The 19701-nt window shown below is 39.7% G+C and overlaps 2 protein-coding genes across 3 annotated transcripts in view; one reads left to right on the top strand and one right to left on the bottom strand.

The window, feature by feature from the left end:
- The window catches only part of Plxnc1 (plexin C1), a 149798-nt gene extending 139329 nt beyond the window's left edge, over positions 1-10469 (top strand). Inside the window, exons 25-31 of the mRNA XM_055627954.1 lie at positions 1742-1773; positions 1864-1971; positions 3076-3239; positions 4813-4960; positions 6591-6731; positions 6816-6890; positions 8034-10469. Coding sequence (XP_055483929.1) covers positions 1742-1773; positions 1864-1971; positions 3076-3239; positions 4813-4960; positions 6591-6731; positions 6816-6890; positions 8034-8138 — 773 coding nt within the window. The 3' untranslated portion in view covers positions 8139-10469. The remainder of the gene's footprint in view (positions 1-1741; positions 1774-1863; positions 1972-3075; positions 3240-4812; positions 4961-6590; positions 6732-6815; positions 6891-8033) is intronic.
- Positions 10470-11066: 597 nt separating this feature from the next.
- Cep83 (centrosomal protein 83) overlaps positions 11067-19701 on the bottom strand; it is a 106515-nt gene continuing 97880 nt past the window's right edge. For both annotated transcript variants that reach the window (XM_055627918.1, XM_055627917.1), the window contains 3 exons: positions 15121-15224; positions 12508-12697; positions 11067-11663 (listed from right to left, as the gene is read on the bottom strand). In XM_055627918.1, the coding sequence (XP_055483893.1) occupies positions 11559-11663; positions 12508-12697; positions 15121-15224 (399 nt within the window). In that variant the 3' untranslated portion in view covers positions 11067-11558. The remainder of the gene's footprint in view (positions 11664-12507; positions 12698-15120; positions 15225-19701) is intronic.

Raw genomic sequence — 19701 nt, 5'->3', positions numbered from 1 at the left:
CCTCAGTAGGATGAGCACCTACAGAAGAGACTGCCCTGCAAACAGAGCAGGAAGCTAGCAGATAACTGAACTGCCCTAGACTGAGCAAGCAAGACAATCCATACAGAATTTCCAAGATAAAATTGTAGACTTCCCAGACAGCAGACAGGGAGGAGTTTGACAGGAAAGTTAGCAAGCTGGTCTTCTGTCTTCCTGCAGCTGTGGACAGGAAAACACTGATAATGCCTTGAGAGAATCCACTGGTCCTGTTCTTGCTTTGTCCTTAGCCCTAGGCAGGGGCCTGTCTCCAGCAGTCTCCTTGCAAATACACTTTGGTCAGGGCATTGTGATGCCTGAGTTCAACAGGCGACCTTAGTTAGACTCAGCATCTACTCTCTGGAACCACATCCCTTTGACGTTTCCCACCTTCCATCAGGACACTGGGCTATCCTGCAGAGTGGCTGTCAGTGTGGTACAAGAAAGGTGCTATCATTGTGGGCAAGTAGAGAGCTATGGCTTTTAAGACTCAGATTAGGCCTTTAGATGAGCAGTCTGCTTGAGGTGAGCAGCTGGAGCTTAGGCTTGATCTCTTCATGGAGTAAATGCTTGTCCTCTCCCTGTCCAGTGGCTGAGAACCACTAATTTGATTTCTATCCTACTGAAACTCACCCCTTGCCTCTCTGTGGTAGTCCCAACCCTGGATGACCCAACTCTTATTGAGGCAGGCAGCCACAGGAGAAAGGCACTCATTGGATGAATTGATGAACTTCAGCGGGGATCTTGATGAAGCCCACTAATTTCTCAAGCATTTAACACTGTTCTCCAGAGGGCTCCTTCTCTCCCGAAGCTCTAATCATACACAGCTCCTACTGCAGGGCTAGGCAGAGTTTTTGCCTTGTCCTTCATGTAATTCTGACTTCTTTTCCTTTGAGGCTAACCCATCACCTGTGCTTTAGGATGGACCATCATACCATCGTACTAACTAGCCTATGGTTAGTTTTAATACCACAGACTTCTCTTACTAGCTAGCCTATGGTTGGTTTTAATGGACTATTTTCCCTTCCCCTTAACAGCTTTAATTTTTAAATTTGAGTAGCATTTGTAGACAGTCTAATCCCACTCAATTTTCAGGGCCTTCATCTGTTTTACCCTCTATTTTCTTCTCTTCCTCTCAAGCACCCCCCTTATTAGTGCCACTTTCAGTTTGCTTGCATTGTCCTTTCTTAAAAGGATCCAAATTCCTTCTGGGTCCTCCTATCCTGGAGCCTCCCCTCCCTCCGCATGTACCTGGCTAATCATTTATTTAGGGTCATCTGTAATAGCCCTTCTTCAAAGAAATCTCCTAGACTCAGACTGACACCTTTTTTACATAGTTCTCCCTCATTGAAATTAAGTAATTGGGCAATTAGGAGCAGCAGGAACAAGGCTGGCTTAATTCTGGCTGTAGGCTTGGCACACCGGGGTGCTCCAGGACTATCTGTTGAGTGACAGGCTAGAGACTCTCCTCCCTGTCCCCAGTTAAGCAGCCACTTAGCCTCTGCTCTAACACTTCCAGGGACAGGGAACCTGCAGTCCCTAGGCCCTTCTAACACTGTTCAGGTGCAGCAAAGGGAAAAAAGTGTAGCAGTGAAGAACTCGTGTATAATAATAGAAGAGCTGTTGGCTTTCAAGCACAAATGGGGCTTTTGTTGAGGCCAATTAGTCCGTGGTTGTTTTTTAATGGGCTTTTTCTCAATCTCTCTCTCCTTTCTCCGGTGTTCAGATGTGGAATACTCGGATGACCACTGTCATTTGGTGAGTTTGAACTGTCTTGTGCTGTCCACTGAACCGCAAGTCTTCTGTAGCATACAGTTTCCTTAGCTAATGCCTCTATGGTCTTTTTAGATTTTACCAGATTCAGAAGCATTCCAAGTTGTGCAAGGAAAGAGACATCGAGGGAAACACAAGTTCAAAGTAAAAGAAATGTATCTAACAAAGCTGCTGTCGACCAAGGTACACTTAACTGTTCTAGGAATTCTTTCATGGCTACCTTGGGGGTATATGATGTGTTCAACTTAATTTCCGCTCAAGTGTGAAAATGTTACAAATCCCTTGTGCCTTCTAGCAAAGCAAAATGAAAGTTAAGATTGTAGACACATCCTAAAACCCCTTTTGGTTTATATATATATAAACTGGAAAGAGAACAGCACTTTACAAATTTCTACTGTAACATCTTCAATCAGGCTGTTTAGTGTTGTTCCTGCTTCTTTATCCACCATTCCCCTATTATTTCTTAGGTTGATAACATAATTATTCCTTTTTGTTTACTTGCTATTACAGAAAAGCAATAAAATTCCCTTGAATTGCAAATAAAGTGAGGAGGAAATCCATACAATTAATCTAGTAAATCTTACTGCTTTTTTTTTTTTTTTTCATTTTGAAATTAAGAATTCTGTTCTCTTATAAAAGTATCAGATGTGGACGTCAGTGGAATACCAAGCCAGGAGCAAATGTTACTGCATCTAATTGTTAGTGGATTAACAGAAGTCTCTGGATTTTTGCTCCACTAGTAATTGTCACTGTCCTCCTGGCCTTGTTACTTTGCTGGGCAGGCTTCTTCAGCAAATCTGCTTAGACCCGAGTAGATCTGTGTGGTAGGCAAGGGAGTTGCCTGAATTTCTTGATTTCTCAGTTTGCCCAGACAACCCTGTCTTCTTTTTTTACTGCCTTGGGAAGCCCATATTTAAATCCTAAGAACGAAATACATGCAATGAGAAAAAGATCTAGCAGCAAAGCATTGTCACTCAAGTTTTTCCAGGCTGCACATAACAGAAGCAGAACATCAGTAGCTTTTCACACACACACACACACACACACACACACACACACACACACACATCCACACATCTCCCTGCTGGCTAAACATTGTTGTTATCAGCAAGTTTATGTACCATATCTAAATGTGAAGACTGTCAGGACCCTTGCCCCATCCCCCATTGGCGTTACTTGATACTTTTCTCTGGTTGGCGTATCACATTCCCTGAACTTGGAGCTGGCTTTTCCATTCTTTTTTCCAAATTACCACCATGTATTTCAGTCTCCCATTCTGTCTTCCAGGTGGCCATTCACTCTGTGCTTGAGAAACTCTTCAGAAGCATTTGGAGTTTGCCTAACAGCAGGGCCCCATTTGCTATAAAATACTTCTTTGACTTTTTGGATGCCCAAGCTGAAAACAAAAAGATCACAGATCCTGATGTTGTACATATTTGGAAAACAAACAGGTGGGAATGTAGGTGATTATTGACTGTTTTCAAGAACCTAGGGCAGAATATTAAATACGCAGTTACTGTATCAGAATCTCAGGGTTTCAATTCTATTCTAGATGATAAAATAACAAAATTCTGTTATCTTTAATTCACAAAAAGAACTTGTCTAGAATACTAGACTAGCAAAGAATGAGAAATTAGTGTTTTATGGTTTAACCTATTATTGTGCCTACAATAACTGCTTTACAATTTTCAAGTTGTGTCTACTCAGATTCTACATGGGTCATGCTTTTATCATTTGTAGTAGTAAATGCCATTAGAATTACCCAAGAGTTTTAATGTTATTTTAGCACTTACCTTAAGAAGCAGGATATCCACATTTAGTATCTCCTGAGAAGAGGACTATAGCTTATTGCCTCTATTTGAGATGCTTTGCACCTCAGCTGAGGAAGACCCAGTCAGTCATGATGCAATCGAATGTCTCATGTGGGCGCAAACCTTACCAAGAGCTAGCAAGTAGTAGAAGTGAAGTTCCATAGCTCTTAGTCAATTTTTCCCCTTGACCTGGTTTAATATCCTCTGCTCTGGTTCACTCCTGCCCTCCGTGTTAGCCTCATACGCCTAGGCCCTGCTACTCCTACACCCAGCTGGGTGTACACCACAAGACCAAGCCATTGAGAATCCCAGGAACTAGGCGGTAGAAATAGTAGGCTAGACCAAAGTTGGAACAGAGATATGGGGAGGACTTTGAATAATTCTCAAGTTCATATTCCAGTATTTCTTTAACTGTCTACATGGTGCCATATTGCTGGACACAGTCGTACAAGAATGAGTGAAACACACCAACTTTGTCCTTACAAAGTTTGCACTCTAGTAGGTAGAGACAGGGAATGGAATGCATCCACTGAAGCACAGCAGAAGGTGATGTGTACCATAGAGAAGGTAGAAGAAGATAAGAGTATCATGTCAGGGTTGACAAAGGCGAGTTTGTACCCCATTAGATGAGGAAAGGACATAACCCTGAGACTACATGGGACAGGAAAACATTAAGACAGCCCACACAGCAAAATCTTGAAATGGGATGAGTGAAAGACAGCAAAGTGCCCAGTGGAGATGAAATGAATGAGCTGAAAAGTGGCAGAAGAGGAGACCCTGATTGAGGAACACACAGTTAAAGAGAGGAGTGGCAAGATCTGATTCTATTAGAAGGGTCAGATCTGGGGGCGCAAATAATCCAGGCGAGATGTCAGGAGCTTGGACTGAGTGCCACACTGAAGGGCTGGAAGAGGTCAGGCACAACAGATTTGAGTGAAAAGTTCTCATTCGTGACATCACCTTACATAACCCAGATTTGGAGAACAATCTTGTCCAAGACCACTTCCTGACTTCTCTCACCTGCCCTTCACTCACTGTTGGATTAACCCTTTCTGGTTCTGAGTGATGCTGCTACCTGCTGCATTTGTTAGTTTGGCTAAGCAGGCTTACGTACTTCAATAACAAGGTCATACACACTCATTTACCAATTGGTGAGCAGACCACTGGCTATGTTAAGTCCTGCCTGAGAAGAGATTGTTTTCCCTTCAAACAGCCTTCCTCTTCGCTTCTGGGTAAACATCCTGAAGAACCCTCAGTTTGTCTTTGACATTAAGAAGACTCCACACATAGACAGCTGTTTATCAGTGATTGCCCAAGCTTTCATGGATGCCTTTTCTCTCACAGAACAGCAACTGGGGAAGGTAAGGCCCAGCTTTGCTTTCTGATACATACCTGAAAATCACTTTCAGACACTGATGTTTGATAAGTACCTCAGATGCCCCAACCCTCATTGTAATTTCAACTGTTACCATCTTTCTACAAAAACCTGCCTTCACTTCTTTCTCTAAAACTTCCCCGTCCCTTAGTACTCGTCTCTTCACTCCCTCCCTACTGATAGCAACTGCACCTAACCTACACCACATGGCCCTGCTGCCACCCAACCCCCTGAACTCACTCTTTTCACTGTCTTAGTACATTTCTTCCTACAACTGGCATCTTTGCTGTGTTATCGGCCTTCCCGACTGGCCTCAGTCCTGTTAGTAAATCCTATTCAGTCATCTGCCAGTGTTTCATTCCATAATTTCTTGATGTATGTGAAGAATTGTAGGAGAGGCTAATGTGTTTAACTATGTCAGAATTTCCCCAGCGTACCTCCTACACCATGAAGACACTTAAAAATGTGTTTGTTCATAGTAAACGTAGCTTTTTAAAAAATCACTTACTAGTTTCTTAGCATGGTTCAGTTAATCCCTCAGGTACTCTGATTCCCATTTTAGACATGAGAAATCTGAGGTCCAGAGAGGCCACAGGTCTTGTTAACACAAAGTAACAGGATTCCATCTGTCCAACCATTTAGTCCTTCCCTGCAATCTGTCAGTGACTCTTCACATCACAGTCAGGCAATGTGAATTTCTCTTCCCAAGACTGTAAGCTTTTCAAAGGCAGGCACCAGTCACGTTCATCGCTGTACGTTTGATGCCTCCCAGTGAATCTTGGATAAATAAATGCTAAATGAATGAACCATCATGCAACTTACAAGGTTCACTTAAAACCCAACAGACACTTCTCAGGAATATCTCAGCGTATGCAGCCTTCAGAATGACTCTCCAAGCCGTTGAATCAGCCACTAGATGCTTGTAAAACATCCTGGGACATTAGTCTAATTACTTTGCCTATCTTCACTGAGATTTTTAGAAATTTTGTGAAATTTTCTTAAAATCTTCATTTAGGTGCTTACATATTATCACTATTATACTTACGTAACGCCATTCAAATTGCCAAAGAATCTTTGCAAAATCAGACATCCGAGTTACCCATACTGGTGACATACGCTTCCTTGAGAAACTAGATCTTTATAATCTAATAAAGTAAAGGGACAGTCTAGAAAATCTGCCACTGCCAGTAACTTACCAGTTTTACAGTTTTATAAAGGCCTCAATCAGATCTACAATCAAGTCTTTTATAAATGCCAAAATTCACTGGTGGGTGAGGATGAGAGCAATGTTTTAATTCAGGCTTTTTAACAACCATTAGTAATGAACTGTGACTGAAATAAGTGCCATTGTTACCGTAACTCAAAGTCATGCAAAAATAATAATTTTAGTTCTTTTCTGAGAGAAAGGCTGAATATATGAGCATTTACTCTGCCTGGAAAGGACAGTGACTCACCAGAGCTGTGTGGATGGCAGTCAGTCACTCAGCCCACACCTCTGAGGCCTCCTGCGTGGAGCCTCGCTAGCAGGGAGTAATGCTGCTGGAAGTTCACTTACACTGCACTGTTACACCCCCCCATGACTTTTTATGCTTCTTGTGGCTGTTGCTGTTTTTCAGGAAGCACCAACTAATAAACTTCTCTATGCCAAGGATATACCAACCTACAAAGAGGAAGTAAAATCTTATTACAAAGCAATCAGGGATTTGCCTCCATTGTCATCTTTAGAAATGGAAGAATTCTTAACTCAGGAATCTAAGGTATGAGAGAAAGCAGAAATAAGCTTATAATTTGTTACTTAAAAGCAGTCATTTCAGAGCCTCTCAAACAAGCCTTTCTTTTAGAAACATGAAAATGAATTTAATGAAGAAGTGGCCTTGACAGAAATCTACAAATACATCGTGAAGTATTTTGATGAGGTAAGGGTTTCTTTTCTTTCTTTCTTTTTTTAATTTGCCATCTGTTTGACCCTCAAGCCCACCACAAGGACTTGGGTATATAGAGTCTTTCATCCTGAATAGGCAGAAAGGGAGGCCCCGAGCCAGACTCTGCACATGGCTGCCCCTCCTCTTGTAGTATGTCATGATGCCCACCTTTGGACCAGCCTGAATTTACATTTGAGTTCATGGGGCCTAAAGCCACAATGACTCAAGAAAACTTTGATTAGTAAATTATGGCCCTATAAAATAAGGCCAGTTTATGTTTGATTGTGGTCTGCTAAAAATGAAAACTAAGCCTGTTAAATCACCTAGATTGTTTTCCATGGTTATATGAAATCATAATATACTTCTAATTTAAGCAACTGTCAATAAACAGTGTTCTTATTCAGGCTTTTTACAACCATTAGTAGCAACTACCATTCTCCTTTATGATTAGTTCTCCTTACTCTGGATTCGTTGTTTCCAAATATATGTTAATTCCCCCTTCCCTGATTCCCCCCCACTCAGTCATGCTGGGAAAGGCTATCCATGTCAATGGTGAGAATAGCTCACCAATTCCATTTGCTACTTGAAGATCAAGTGAAGAGCCAAGGTAGGGTAGAGGCAATGAGTTCCTTAAACATGATAAGCATCCTCTCCAGGGGCCAGGGGTGAGAAGGGAAGCACTGGGGGAGGGGAGAGGAGGGAGTACACTGCCTGGGAGGGGAGGGCGGGGGGAAGAGATGGAAGAATTCATCTCTGATCAGGATGCCCTTGCCTGCTGCATTTGAGGAATACCTGCCTGCATGCTGGCTGCCCAGGGATGCTTGCTGTGCTTGGAATGGCTGTGACGTAATGCATAAAGCAGGGCCTTGGAAGTCTGGTCCCATATTTGTAAGCAAATAGTTGGTATTTCTTGCGGGCTTCTATTTCAAGCCCAAGTGTTGTTGATCCTGTGATAATGACTTAGCAAAACAACTTGCAAAGTGAGTACGGAAATGATCGAAGAAAATGCTAGCATCTGTTTCATACCACTCACAGCATCAGGAATGAAAAAAAAGAAAGAAAGAGCAAGCCCACCAGAACTGTGAATTGTAATGCTGAAATTCTAACATGTAAAATAACTGTTCTAATTGTCAACAGATTCTAAATAAACTAGAAAGAGAACGAGGGCTGGAAGAAGCTCAGAAACAACTCTTGCATGTAAAAGTCTTATTTGATGAAAAGAAGAAATGCAAGTGGATGTAAGCACCCTGGGGCCTGGCTTTATTTGACAAAGTTCTTCAGACAGCTTGGGAGCAAAATGGCTGCTTGAGCTACTCTTTGTCGTAAAATTTCTTAAGTTTGCACATGGGTTCCACTTTGAGCACTGTCTTTTAAGAGACCAAGGCACACGCACAGCTTTTAGAAAGTCTATCAATCAACCACTGTGCCTGTGGGTATACCGTGGGAACCTTTCTGTAAATAGAGCTGAAGTGGTTGTTGCAAACAGCCTCCTTGTTTACAGAGAATACAGGGCCAGTAAGCAAGTGTCAGTATTGTAACTACAGTCTCCACTTAAGCACAATGATATCTAAGTGGTTTTGTTGGGAAACTACAGCTATGTAGCACGTGTGACTACACTGTACTTCTGCAGGAGAGGGGATACTAATAATGCTCAAAATGTGAAATGAGTCATTTGGAAACAAGGTGGAGGGCGTTAGGGCAACCCTGAGGATCTGCAGCTGTCGTTCACTTTCCCCAGTAGTTCCTGGAAAGGCTGAAGGCAGAATTTGGTAGTGTCTACACTTAGCGTTCGTGAGTGTGTGTGTTTAAAACCAAAAACTAACAGTGTTGCAACATTGTTGAAAGGGCTCGTGTTTTTCAGTGGTTGCCAGCTGCGCTCATCAGCTCACCTCCATTTCATCCAAGCAGCTCTAAAGCAAGGAGAGTGGGTGGGTTTCACTGAAATGCAACAGCGTTTTTTCCAGACTCTGTCCTAGTGTGTTCCCTTATTTTCATGTATCTGGTAGTGGACATGTTGGGTATTACTAAAAAAGGAGTTCATGATTTTACTTCTGTTTGATCAGAACTGTGCGTGGGTGTGTAAGTCACTCCTGTAATCTGACATTTCTATGCTAGTGTCTCCTTGCTTTAGATTTCTGGTGAACCCTGTGGTTATAAATACTTGTGTGTGATTAAAATAAAAGATACATTTTACATTTCATCAAATTGTTGTTCACATTGGAGTATTATATATAAATATATATTTGAGGCCCAAGGCCTGGAAAATATTAGTACAACTTGGTATCTTAGTCTTACTATGTACTTTTTGAAAGTATTCCTTACAGGAGAAAGATTTAAAAATGCTCATTTTATTCGTGCCTCTTTTTTTTTTTTCAAGGAATTTCCTATCCAGTTATAATGTAGTATTTTTTATTGCTGATTTTTTTATTCCCAAATTTTTGCTGCTCATGACCAATTTTAATACCACTGTGTTTCCTTCTATTAAACAGAAGTAAAAAGTGTAATCTGACAGCTCTCTCACTTACCTTGTGGCAGGCACCTTTTACCCCAATTTAGGAAGGAATTTTCCTTCAATCAGCAAATAAAACATTGAGCACATATTCCTTAAAACCATTTACCAGCACTGTATGGACCATGTAGGATGAAACGTGAATTTGTCTTGGTAAATGCAATCCTTTTTGCTCCTTGATATCCAATAAGGTGTAAGAGAGGTAACACCTCAGCAGTTCAGATGCCACCTGGACAGGCACAGTCCCGATCCTAATCCTTGTGACTATTGTCTGTCCAATGGACACATCTCAAAACTCCTACCAAATAGTAATTTCTAAGTAGAAAGGTGAGAGGTCTGGTCCCCCATTTAAAGCTGCTACTGTCTTCAAAGAGGGGAAGGTGTTCATAGAGAAAAGCTGGAGGAGAGTTGAGAGCCAAGGGTAGAAGGCTTGCCCAACAGACTTTCCCATCTCTGGGGAGCACGAAACTCAAAGGTTGAGCCACAGCTTTAGCAAAGTATTAGTAAACGCTACCTGAGGGTGTCCCTGTCCAGCTCTCTGACAGGAGTCCTGCGTGGAGCCTTACCGCCTCTTCCAGGGGTTGGGAACCTTGGGCAAGTCACTTACCTCTTTGTGCCTCAATTTCTGTATACTCTTTCTAACCTACCTCACTGAGGTGGTATGAAGATTCACTAATGTATGTAGTGTGTTTGTCAATCCTCCAGTGGAAAGCACTATCTAGATCACACTTTGGATCACATTAGCCAAATGCAGAGAATGTCCAAATCAGATGTGTGCTGAAGACAATCAGTCACTGGGTCTATATTAAACAACAACTAAAGAAGCAAATGACAAACAGTATCTATTTTCAAGTTTCTTTGCATATTTTTGGTGCAAAACAATTAATTTATACACTTTTTTTTTCCTAACACTAGTGTCTAAAGCAGCATTTAAAAATTACTTGTGTTACCTTTTCTGTATTAGGATTTAAAGCCTATTTCTTACTGTATACCTGACTGAAGCTGTTCTTGGAGATGAATGTTTTAAATGTCTATATCCAAAAATAAACATTTTGATGTAACAACTGTGGACTGTTTGTCTTTTCTAGTTTTAATACATTTCTTAGACTAAGTGGCTCTGTGGAAATTACTTTCAGAACAAGATGTCATTGTATACTCTACATAAATGAGCAGCTCTACTACATAAGCTTAGTTCTCTGCTAAATGATGTCAAGGGCTGCTCAATTACATCCCTGTCTTCAAGGATCAACTTGCTTCTGACTGCAGACTTCTATATAATGAGAAATCCACATAAGCTTGAGCTTTGCTTTGTTGACATGAAATTATCCTCATGGAATTCCTCTAAAACATTCCACATACGGAAGCTTCTAATAGTGCACATGAAAAATGAAGTAAATAAAACATAATTATTTGATTAGATCCTAAACACTGAGAAACTAAACTAAATACCAGCAACACTCTAAGACCCATTGCTTCAAATGATGCCAACAGCTCTTTGCAGAGACTGTCACTGGACCTCATGTTCTACAACTTTCAACTCAGGGTCAAAAGAAGCAAAATCATCAACTGTTTAGTATATATCATATGATCAGTGAAAGTAAACACAAACAGCCTAGATATAAAAATATTTATTAAGTTATTTAATAAATTAAATGCACAGGTTTTAGAAAAGGTTAAGATTTCTACAATGAACACATATTTAGAAACTTTTAAGTGTTTTTTATACTTTTAAATCATCTTTTCTAAAACTTTTGGTTTACAATTTCTGTATATAATAAAAGAAATGCTTACTGATCTTGTTAATGCCAGACATCTCAAAGATGATTACCAAGGAAATAAGGATATATGCCAGAAAATATCAACAAAATAAAAATTAATGATTTGCAAACTTGATTCCTTAATTAACTAGTTCCTTTTATTTTTTGCATGGTCAAAAGACTGCCAATGCGTATTCTAAGTGTCTCTGAAACTCCAAAGACTTCATGTCTGTTAACATAAGCCTAAAGTCCTGGAACCCATGCAGTGCAGCATATAGCCAGTACCTTTTCTTGAGGCAGCTCATGGATTTTTGGCAAACAGTAATAAAGCATCTCAATGCCACGTGTTAAACTTCATGCTTTTATTGAGTTTTTGGCTTTGCCTTTCTTCTAGCATCACTCCCCAGGAGATCCAAGTTCCTCTAGTTGTTTTCTTTGTGTAGTTTCTAGTTCTTCAAGTCTTTTTCGAAGTAGAGAGAGTTCTCTTTGATGCTGTTCCTCCTTGAAAATGACACAACAGAAACCTAGAAAAACTAGGAAAGTCCCTGCCATCTGCTACTCTTACAGAAGCCATCAATAATGTGGCAGAGAAATGACATTCATTTTAGTGGTCTAAAAACTAGTCCCCCTTCTCTCCTGCCTGAGGCTCTTCACTCTTAAGCAAAACTCAGTCTATTCCTCCCTAGAAGTAAAATTTCACAGGGAGCAAATTAGTCAATGCTACTGGCAGGGCACAGGTACATATAGATGACGGCTTTCCAACAACACTGGCATGTCACGGAAATGTACTAAAAGCCACACCTGGTCTAAGAGTCTATGCAGTGACTGGAGTCTCTTATGCCTATAAAACAGTCACATCTCAGGGGCAGATACAGCAGAGCCTAGGCTCTGGAATAGGACAGTTTAGGTTTAAAAAGAGCTTAATGGTCATTTATTCAGGTAGGACCTTAGGCACACTACCACACTGCTCTGTTTCTTCATCTATGAACAGGGAATAAAAATGGTGCCTTCTCTCAAGGCATTTTTTACTAGTATTAAACAAAATATATAAAAGATGCAGTGTGTTGTACTACTAAGTTTTTGAGAGTTGTACATAATTAAGCTGTAAAACTAGGCTAGTCAAAGGCTCCCTAATCATGTTGTCTATGAACAAATATAAGAACTTACCCCCAGAACCATCACTAAAGAACAGAGTACATTTAAATCTACTAAAAAAAATTTCTATAGTAAAAAAAAAAAAAAAGTTGTTAAAACTGCCCTTTCATCAAATGAACTTTAAAACCTCTAAACTGGTAAAACATAACAATGTACAGAAATGTCTGTCTTTGTCCTAAAATGCTCATACCTGCATATGAGGGGGAAAGGAGGGTTCTACTCCAGGGACTATGGCTGATGACTGAAAGTTAGCAGGGTTGATCGAGGCTGTTGGAGGCATGTTAGGAACCAAAATTAGACTTCGAAATTCATTATGTCTTCTCTGTATGTCCTTCAGTCGCTTTTGAAGCCTTGTATATTCTTCAAATGGGACATTTTGTCTTAAAAAGAAAAAGCATTCCTGTTCTTTAATAATGAAGACGAGATAGAAATTTTAAGTGGGAGAAAGGTTCTTAAATTGTAACATCCACCTATCTAAAAATCTCTATTTCTAGAAAGATAAACAGAAAAATGACCTTTGTATCACCTCACCCACCCCACCCCCTGGAGCTGGATGGTGTGGATTCACTTTGCAGCCAGGGTGCCTTTACCTCAGGTGGGGATCAGTGTGAAACCATAGCCAGCTACTATATATGGGTCTTTTTTGTATGTGTGTGGGGGGGGGAGGTTAAGAAAGACTCTCACTATGTGGTCTTGATTGGCCCAAAATGCCCTGGATAGACCAGGCTGACACTGCTCTCACAAAGATCTCCTTGCCTCCACCTCCAGAGTGCTAGGACTGAAAGCATGTGCCACACGCTTGACCCTATATATTAAAAATAAGTAATTATTAGCACTGCAAGCTATCAACTTTTATAGATTTATTTGTCAATTAACCAAAGATTAAAAGTATCTTGGGAAAAATTTTGGTACTCTTATTTTCATTTCTACTCTCTATGAATCCTGAAAATCAAAGGAGACTCTAAACTATAAAAATAAAAACTTAAAGTTGAATTAAGCCTTATAAGACTCATTTCTTACATGAAATATAGACAAACATAAAATCATGATTCTTTATATTTGAATTTACCTAATCGTGAAACAATACAATGCAATATAATACAGCTTTGAATAAATTTGACACAATAAATATAGTATTTGGCCTCTGGCTCCCTGGCATACTACTCCTAAGACTCCTGGACACTTGGGGTTGAAGAACATCACTTGTACATGTAATAAGGAAACTCCTGACCAGGGATCTCACAGGTCATCAGGAAGAACAACCTAGGATTACAAGGTTACAACTTTCAGTCCAATCCCTGTTCTCCTCTGGAAAGGGTGAGGAACTGAAGGCGGAGTTGATCATCAGTGACCAATACTATAATCAACTTATGGGATAAGGCTGCCATAACACCCAAAAGGAAGGGCTGGGAGGAGGCTCTGCAAACATGGGAACCTCAGTCAGGACCCACAGGACTCACGACAAACAGTCCAGTAGAATCAGAATCATTGAGTGCCAGAGTCCATGTCTCAAAAACGAAGGTGGAGAGTGACTGAGGAAGACATCTTACACTGATCTCTCCCTCTCTGTCTTTCACATACATACATACCCATATACACAGGAAAAAATAGGGTTTAGGGAATTCTTAACTTTGTCAAATACATGGAGGCCTAGAAGATGGAGTACAGGGCATGAACACTGCCTCAACCACACATTTCCTTTACAACTATGCAAATGGCTGTTCATCTGTGTCCTTCACAGTATTCTTTAAAATAACTGGTAAGTCTAAGGTATTTTCCTCAGTTTTGTAAGCAACTCTAACAAATTAATAGATCTGAAGCACAGGGCCACTGGAAATCCAATATACAGCCTACAGATCAGAGGTCATAGCCTTGGCTTTATGACTGCTGTCTGAAGTGTAAGCGGTCTTGTAGGTTTGAGCCTCATCCTGTGTCAGTATCAGAACTGAACTATAGGACACTTAGTGTCCATTAGAGAACTTTGTCCAAGAACACCAGAACACAACAGAGAACACTGCTGCACAACAGGCAATCTTCATTTCTGAAAAGTCCAATTCTTCATTAAGGATCTAAGACTAACATTAATTAACAGTTCGAAAAGATTTTATCATCTTAAATCAAATGGGTCATCGATGTCACTACCACCAACCTAACCTAAACCTTCTGAGCTCAAAGGACACTAATGCCAGTGATTATAAGCTAACACCAGACTCAAAGTTTGTAACCATAATGTTCAGAACCATGCCACTGCCAGAACTTTGGTGCCTTAACAAGAGCTCACACCATTCCTATTCACAAAACCAGTTACTGTATTGAAGCCAGTGAGTGTTCATTCTTATTACTATCACCTAATACCACAAATACCTTATATGTGATAGAAACTTCTGGCTTGAAGGAATATTAAGTCAGAATGAAAAATAAAAGGTAAAAAAGAAATTTGTAAGGAATAATTGCGGGGAGTGGGGGGATCCCTGCAACTTGTTGTATAGACCAGGCTGACCTCAAACTCACAGATATCTATTTGTCTCTGAAGCCAGAGTGCTGGCCATAAATACACAATTTAAAATAAACATAAGACACAGTCTTGGGGCTGAAGAGACTGCTCAGCAGGGAAGCATACTGGCTGTTCTTCCAGAGGACCAGGGTTTAGTTCCCAGCACCCCCACATCACGGCCCACAAAAGCCTGCAACTCCAATTCCAGGGGGCCTGAAACCTTTGTTCATGTGGTGCACAAACACACAGATACACGGAAATGATGTGCTACATAACAATAGGGGCGTATGTTACATATTAACATATTACCTATTTAACATCTGGTTTTCTGTTTCTAGTTCTTCTTTCTTTGCCTCCAAGACTTCCATTTTCTCCTGCAGTCTCTTCAATTTGTTTTCATGAAGAGCTTTTCTCTAAAAAAAAAAAAAAAGAAAAAGAAAAAGAAAAAGAATGAATGAAAATTAGTATGAACAAGTATGTTAATACATAATTTCCTATTTGAGCAAAACTGTGGTTGATACTAGACCCTTTTTAAAATTTAGTATTTTCAGTGAATACCAGGGAAGAGATTAATATATGGTTTGTACTGAAACTGCAAAAGCAAGAAACCCAAATCTACCTTATATCCTCAATGTGACAAACAGAAATGTTATGAATGCCTACCAGAAACTGGAACCAATAACCCAATCATTGCAAGCAGCTCAAGAAAAGGAAGGAGGCAGACTTTACTGAATATGCCTGCCATCCACAAAGGAAGAGCATGGTCTGAAGATACAGAGTTAAACTCAGAACACAGCTTATAATTAAAAGCCTGTTTGCAACTGATAAATCACTACAAAAAGGCAAAAAAGGAGAGGATTAGAATGCTAAGATAAAGCACAAATATATCTTAGTTTAAAAGTATGTCTTTCTAAATTTAAGTAAAGAATAAATTTAACTTTGTAATATATAAAGAGAACATTTCTAAAAGTGAATACTAGGACTTTGTTAAATTAATGGAAAAGTCAGAGTATAATGCTATATGAGCTAAGGCATTTTTTTTCAGTTTTTATAGACAGGTTTTAAAAATAGAAAGATACCAATCATGTTGGAACTAATTTAGCAGCTGCAAATCTCTTAAATATGTTTCTAACTGTTTATTGAAGCATAACAAGCTTATATAAAAAAAGCACAGAATGCAAATGTAAAGCTCTATGAAAGTACACAAAGCAAAGGCCGGTTTGTCCACCTCTCAGGTCAGGAACTCTGCCAGGATAGTGTCTATACTTTTCCTTCTCATCATGACCCTCCCTCCAACATCTGAACCTTTGGAAATAAGGTAACCAACTAATTTATTTCCAAAGTTATGGTTCTACCAACATTTGGATTTCACGAATTGAAAATAGAGTGTATCCTTTCCAAATGGTGTTTTCTTCTACTCAACATGCTTGTGAGGTCATGTTATTTACTCATACCACATACTATTCTCAGTTTCTAACTACTACATTTATCATATTCACCCAGTCCACTAGGTCTTGGTGGCCCGAGGGTCACTTGGGGTACTTCTAGCTCGAGGTTAAGTGTTTCAGAAGTAACACTGTTGTGCGCATTCCCTTAGCCTTCAATACTGAACAGTATTGCCAAAGGCCTCCTCATACTCCTCTGGCATATGTACCAGGCAAGTTACATTCCTCTACCTTAACAACTGTAAACTTACTTATTTGTGGCCTGGGGAACATGGATGTCTATTCATCAATCCACCTCATTTATATAAAAGAAACGATTTGCACATATCCTCTGCATCAGATGTTTTTCTAAGCATTTATATATGTGTAGAAGCAATGTTATTGAATATTATAATAGTAAATTTTCCATTGTTATACTGTCACCCAGTGTACAAATGTGCCATAGTTTAACCATTTTTCTATTGATAAAAATTTCAATTGGTTCCAGTTTGGAAGTATTAACAAACTTTCTTGAACACACTTTTGGTAGATGTACATACTCAATCTCGATAAATACCCAGGCCATGGAATATTCATATTTTAGCCTTAATATATCCTGCCACTTTTCTAAAATTATTCTACCAATTATACACCCACCGGCTTAACATGAGAGTTCTAGCAGGTCTACATTCTTGCCAATATTCATTATAGTCAGTCACTTAAGTTTTAGCTATTCTGGTACAATATATTAAAGTCTTACTGTAAAAGTTTCTAATTTTCCTGGTAGTTATCTAAAAATGTTTAATATCTTTTCTTATCCTGTCAGCCATCTGTATTTTTTTGGTATGCTGTTTGTACACATGTGTGTATTTGCTCTAGTTTTGCTCAATTAAAAAAAAGTTTGTTTTTGAGTAATCTGATTCAGATGAATTTCAAGGCGCTCTTTAAATATTCAGGCTATGAACCCTTTTGTAAATGAACATATTACAGATTCACATCTCAACCTCTCATAGAATTTTCTTTTCATTTTGAAATTTTTTACTTACTTTTGTATGTATGAGTGCTTTGCCTGCATGTCTATCTGTGCACCGTGTGTACACTTGGTGCTAACAAAAGCCCTGAGAAGGTATTGGATTCCCCCAGGACTGGGGAAACAGACAACTGTGAACTGTCAGGTCGGTGCTGGGAATTGAACCCAGAACCTTTCTGGAAAGACACCCAGTACTCTTAAACAACTGACTCATCTACTCAACCCCTATTATAAATTAATTTTCTTTTTTACAAAAAAAAAAAAAAACCACCTTTTTAGAAAAAGTTTACGTTCAAATTGTCAATGATACCTTTCATACTTACTACTTTCTGTGCCCTATTAAGAAACTTTTATTTATCCCAACAGTCTATGGTTTTCTTCCATGCTTTAAAAAAAAAAAAAAAACAAAAAACTAGCTATGTTTACTTTCACCTTTCATCACTTGTAGGTATGTGAATCCTTTTACCCATGTTACAGTGTTGAGTGAGGGACAATCAACGGAAACGGTGCCCTCAAAAGATTCTCTGGATCTTGAGGAAGCGCAATTCCTAGCTGTCTGAGGAAGCGCCAGATTGATTTCCAGAGTGATTGTACAAATTTACATTCCCACCAGCAGTGGAGGAGGGTTCCCCTTTCTCCACATCCTCTTCAGCATGTGTTGTCACTTGAGTTTTTGATCTTAGCCATTCTGATGGGTGTAAGGTGAAATATTAGGGTCGTTTTGATTTGCATTTCCCTGATAACTAAGCACGTTGAACATTTCTTTAAGTGTTTCTCTGCCGTTCAATATTCCTCTATTGAGAATTCTCTGTTTAGCTCTGTTCAGGTATACCACTCCTAGGCATATACCTAAAAGAGGCTCAAGTACACAATAAGGACATTAGCTCAACCATGTTTGTAGCAGCTTTATTTGTAATAGCCAGAACCTGGAAACAACCCAGAAGTTCCACAACAGAGGAATGGATACAGAATTGTGGTACATCTACACAATGGAATATTACTCAGCAATGAAAAATAAGGAAATCATGAAATTTGCAGGTAAATGGCGGGAACTGGAAAAGATCATCTTGAGTGAGCTATCCCAGAAGCAGAAAGATACACATAGTATATACTCACTCAAATAGACATATAATATAGGATAAACCTACTAAAATCTATACACCTAAAGAAACTAATCAAGAGGGAGGACTCTTGCTAAAATGCTCAGTCCCTACCCAGAAAGGCAAAGAGGATGGAAATCAGAAGACAGAGAAAACAGGAAACAAGTCAGGAGCTTGACACAGAGGACCTCTGAAAGGCTCTGCCCTGCAGACTATCAAAGCAGATGCTGAGACTTATGGCCAAACTTTGGGCAGAGTGCAGGGAATCTTAGGAAAGAAGTGGGAACAGTAAGATCTGGAGAGGACAGGAACGCCACAAGGAGAGCAACAGAACCAAAAATTCTGAGCACAGGGGTCTTTCCTGAGACTGATACTCCAACCAAGGACCATGCATGGAGATAACCTAGGACCCCTGCACAGATGTAGCCCATGGCAGTTCAGTGTCCAAGTGGGTTCCACAGTAATGGGAACAGGGACTGTCTCATCTCAGACATGAACTGATTGGCCTGCTCTTTGATCACCTCCCCCTGAGGGGGGAGCAGCCTTACCAGGCCACAGAAGAAGACAATGCAGCCACTCCTGATTAGACCTGGTAGACTAGGGTCAGAAGGAAGGGGAGGAGGGCCTCCCCCATCAGTGGACTTGGGGAGGGGAATGCATGCAGAGGGGGGAGGTAAGGGGGGGTTGGGACGGGAGGAGGGAGAGAACCACAGGGGGGATACAAAGTGAATAAATAATTAATAAAGAATTTTAAAAAAAGATTCTCTGGACTGAAATGCAGCAGTGGTGGCCTTTGTAGCAAGCTCTTGCATGCTTCATTTTTCTTCTTGATTGCCTTGGTTATTTTACTTATTTCAACACTATATAAACTTTACAGTTTATTTTTACAAAGAAATGCCCAAGATTGTGATTATACTTAATTTCTAGATCTACTTGGGAATAAATGGTTTAAAAATGAATTTTCCAAAGCACGAACATGATATAGTATTCTTTAATCATTCTTTGAATTTTTCTGAGCAGTTTGTGGATTTAAATATAGATGTTTTAAGTATCATTAGATTCATGCTATTGTAAATGATACTTAAATATTTCATTTTCCAATTGTGCACAAGATAACTGGTTTGTTGCTTGACTTTTTAGCCACAAACTGTTAATATTCACATATTTTAGATTGGGTGTGGTGGCACATCTTTAATTCTAGGACTCAGGAGGTCGAGGCAAGTGGACCACTGTGAGTGTGAGGGCAGCCAGGGATACATAAGGAAGACGGCCTCAAAAATAATTAGATAGATAGATAGATAGATAGATAGATAGATAGATAGATAGATAGATAGAT

This window comes from Psammomys obesus, unplaced genomic scaffold (genome assembly GCF_907164565.1).
Source record: "Psammomys obesus unplaced genomic scaffold, mPsaObe1.curated_primary_1811, whole genome shotgun sequence".
Classification (NCBI taxonomy): Eukaryota; Metazoa; Chordata; class Mammalia; order Rodentia; family Muridae; genus Psammomys; species Psammomys obesus.
The sequence above is the reverse complement of the archived record's forward strand: the minus strand, read 5'-3'. Positions and strand labels throughout refer to the sequence as shown.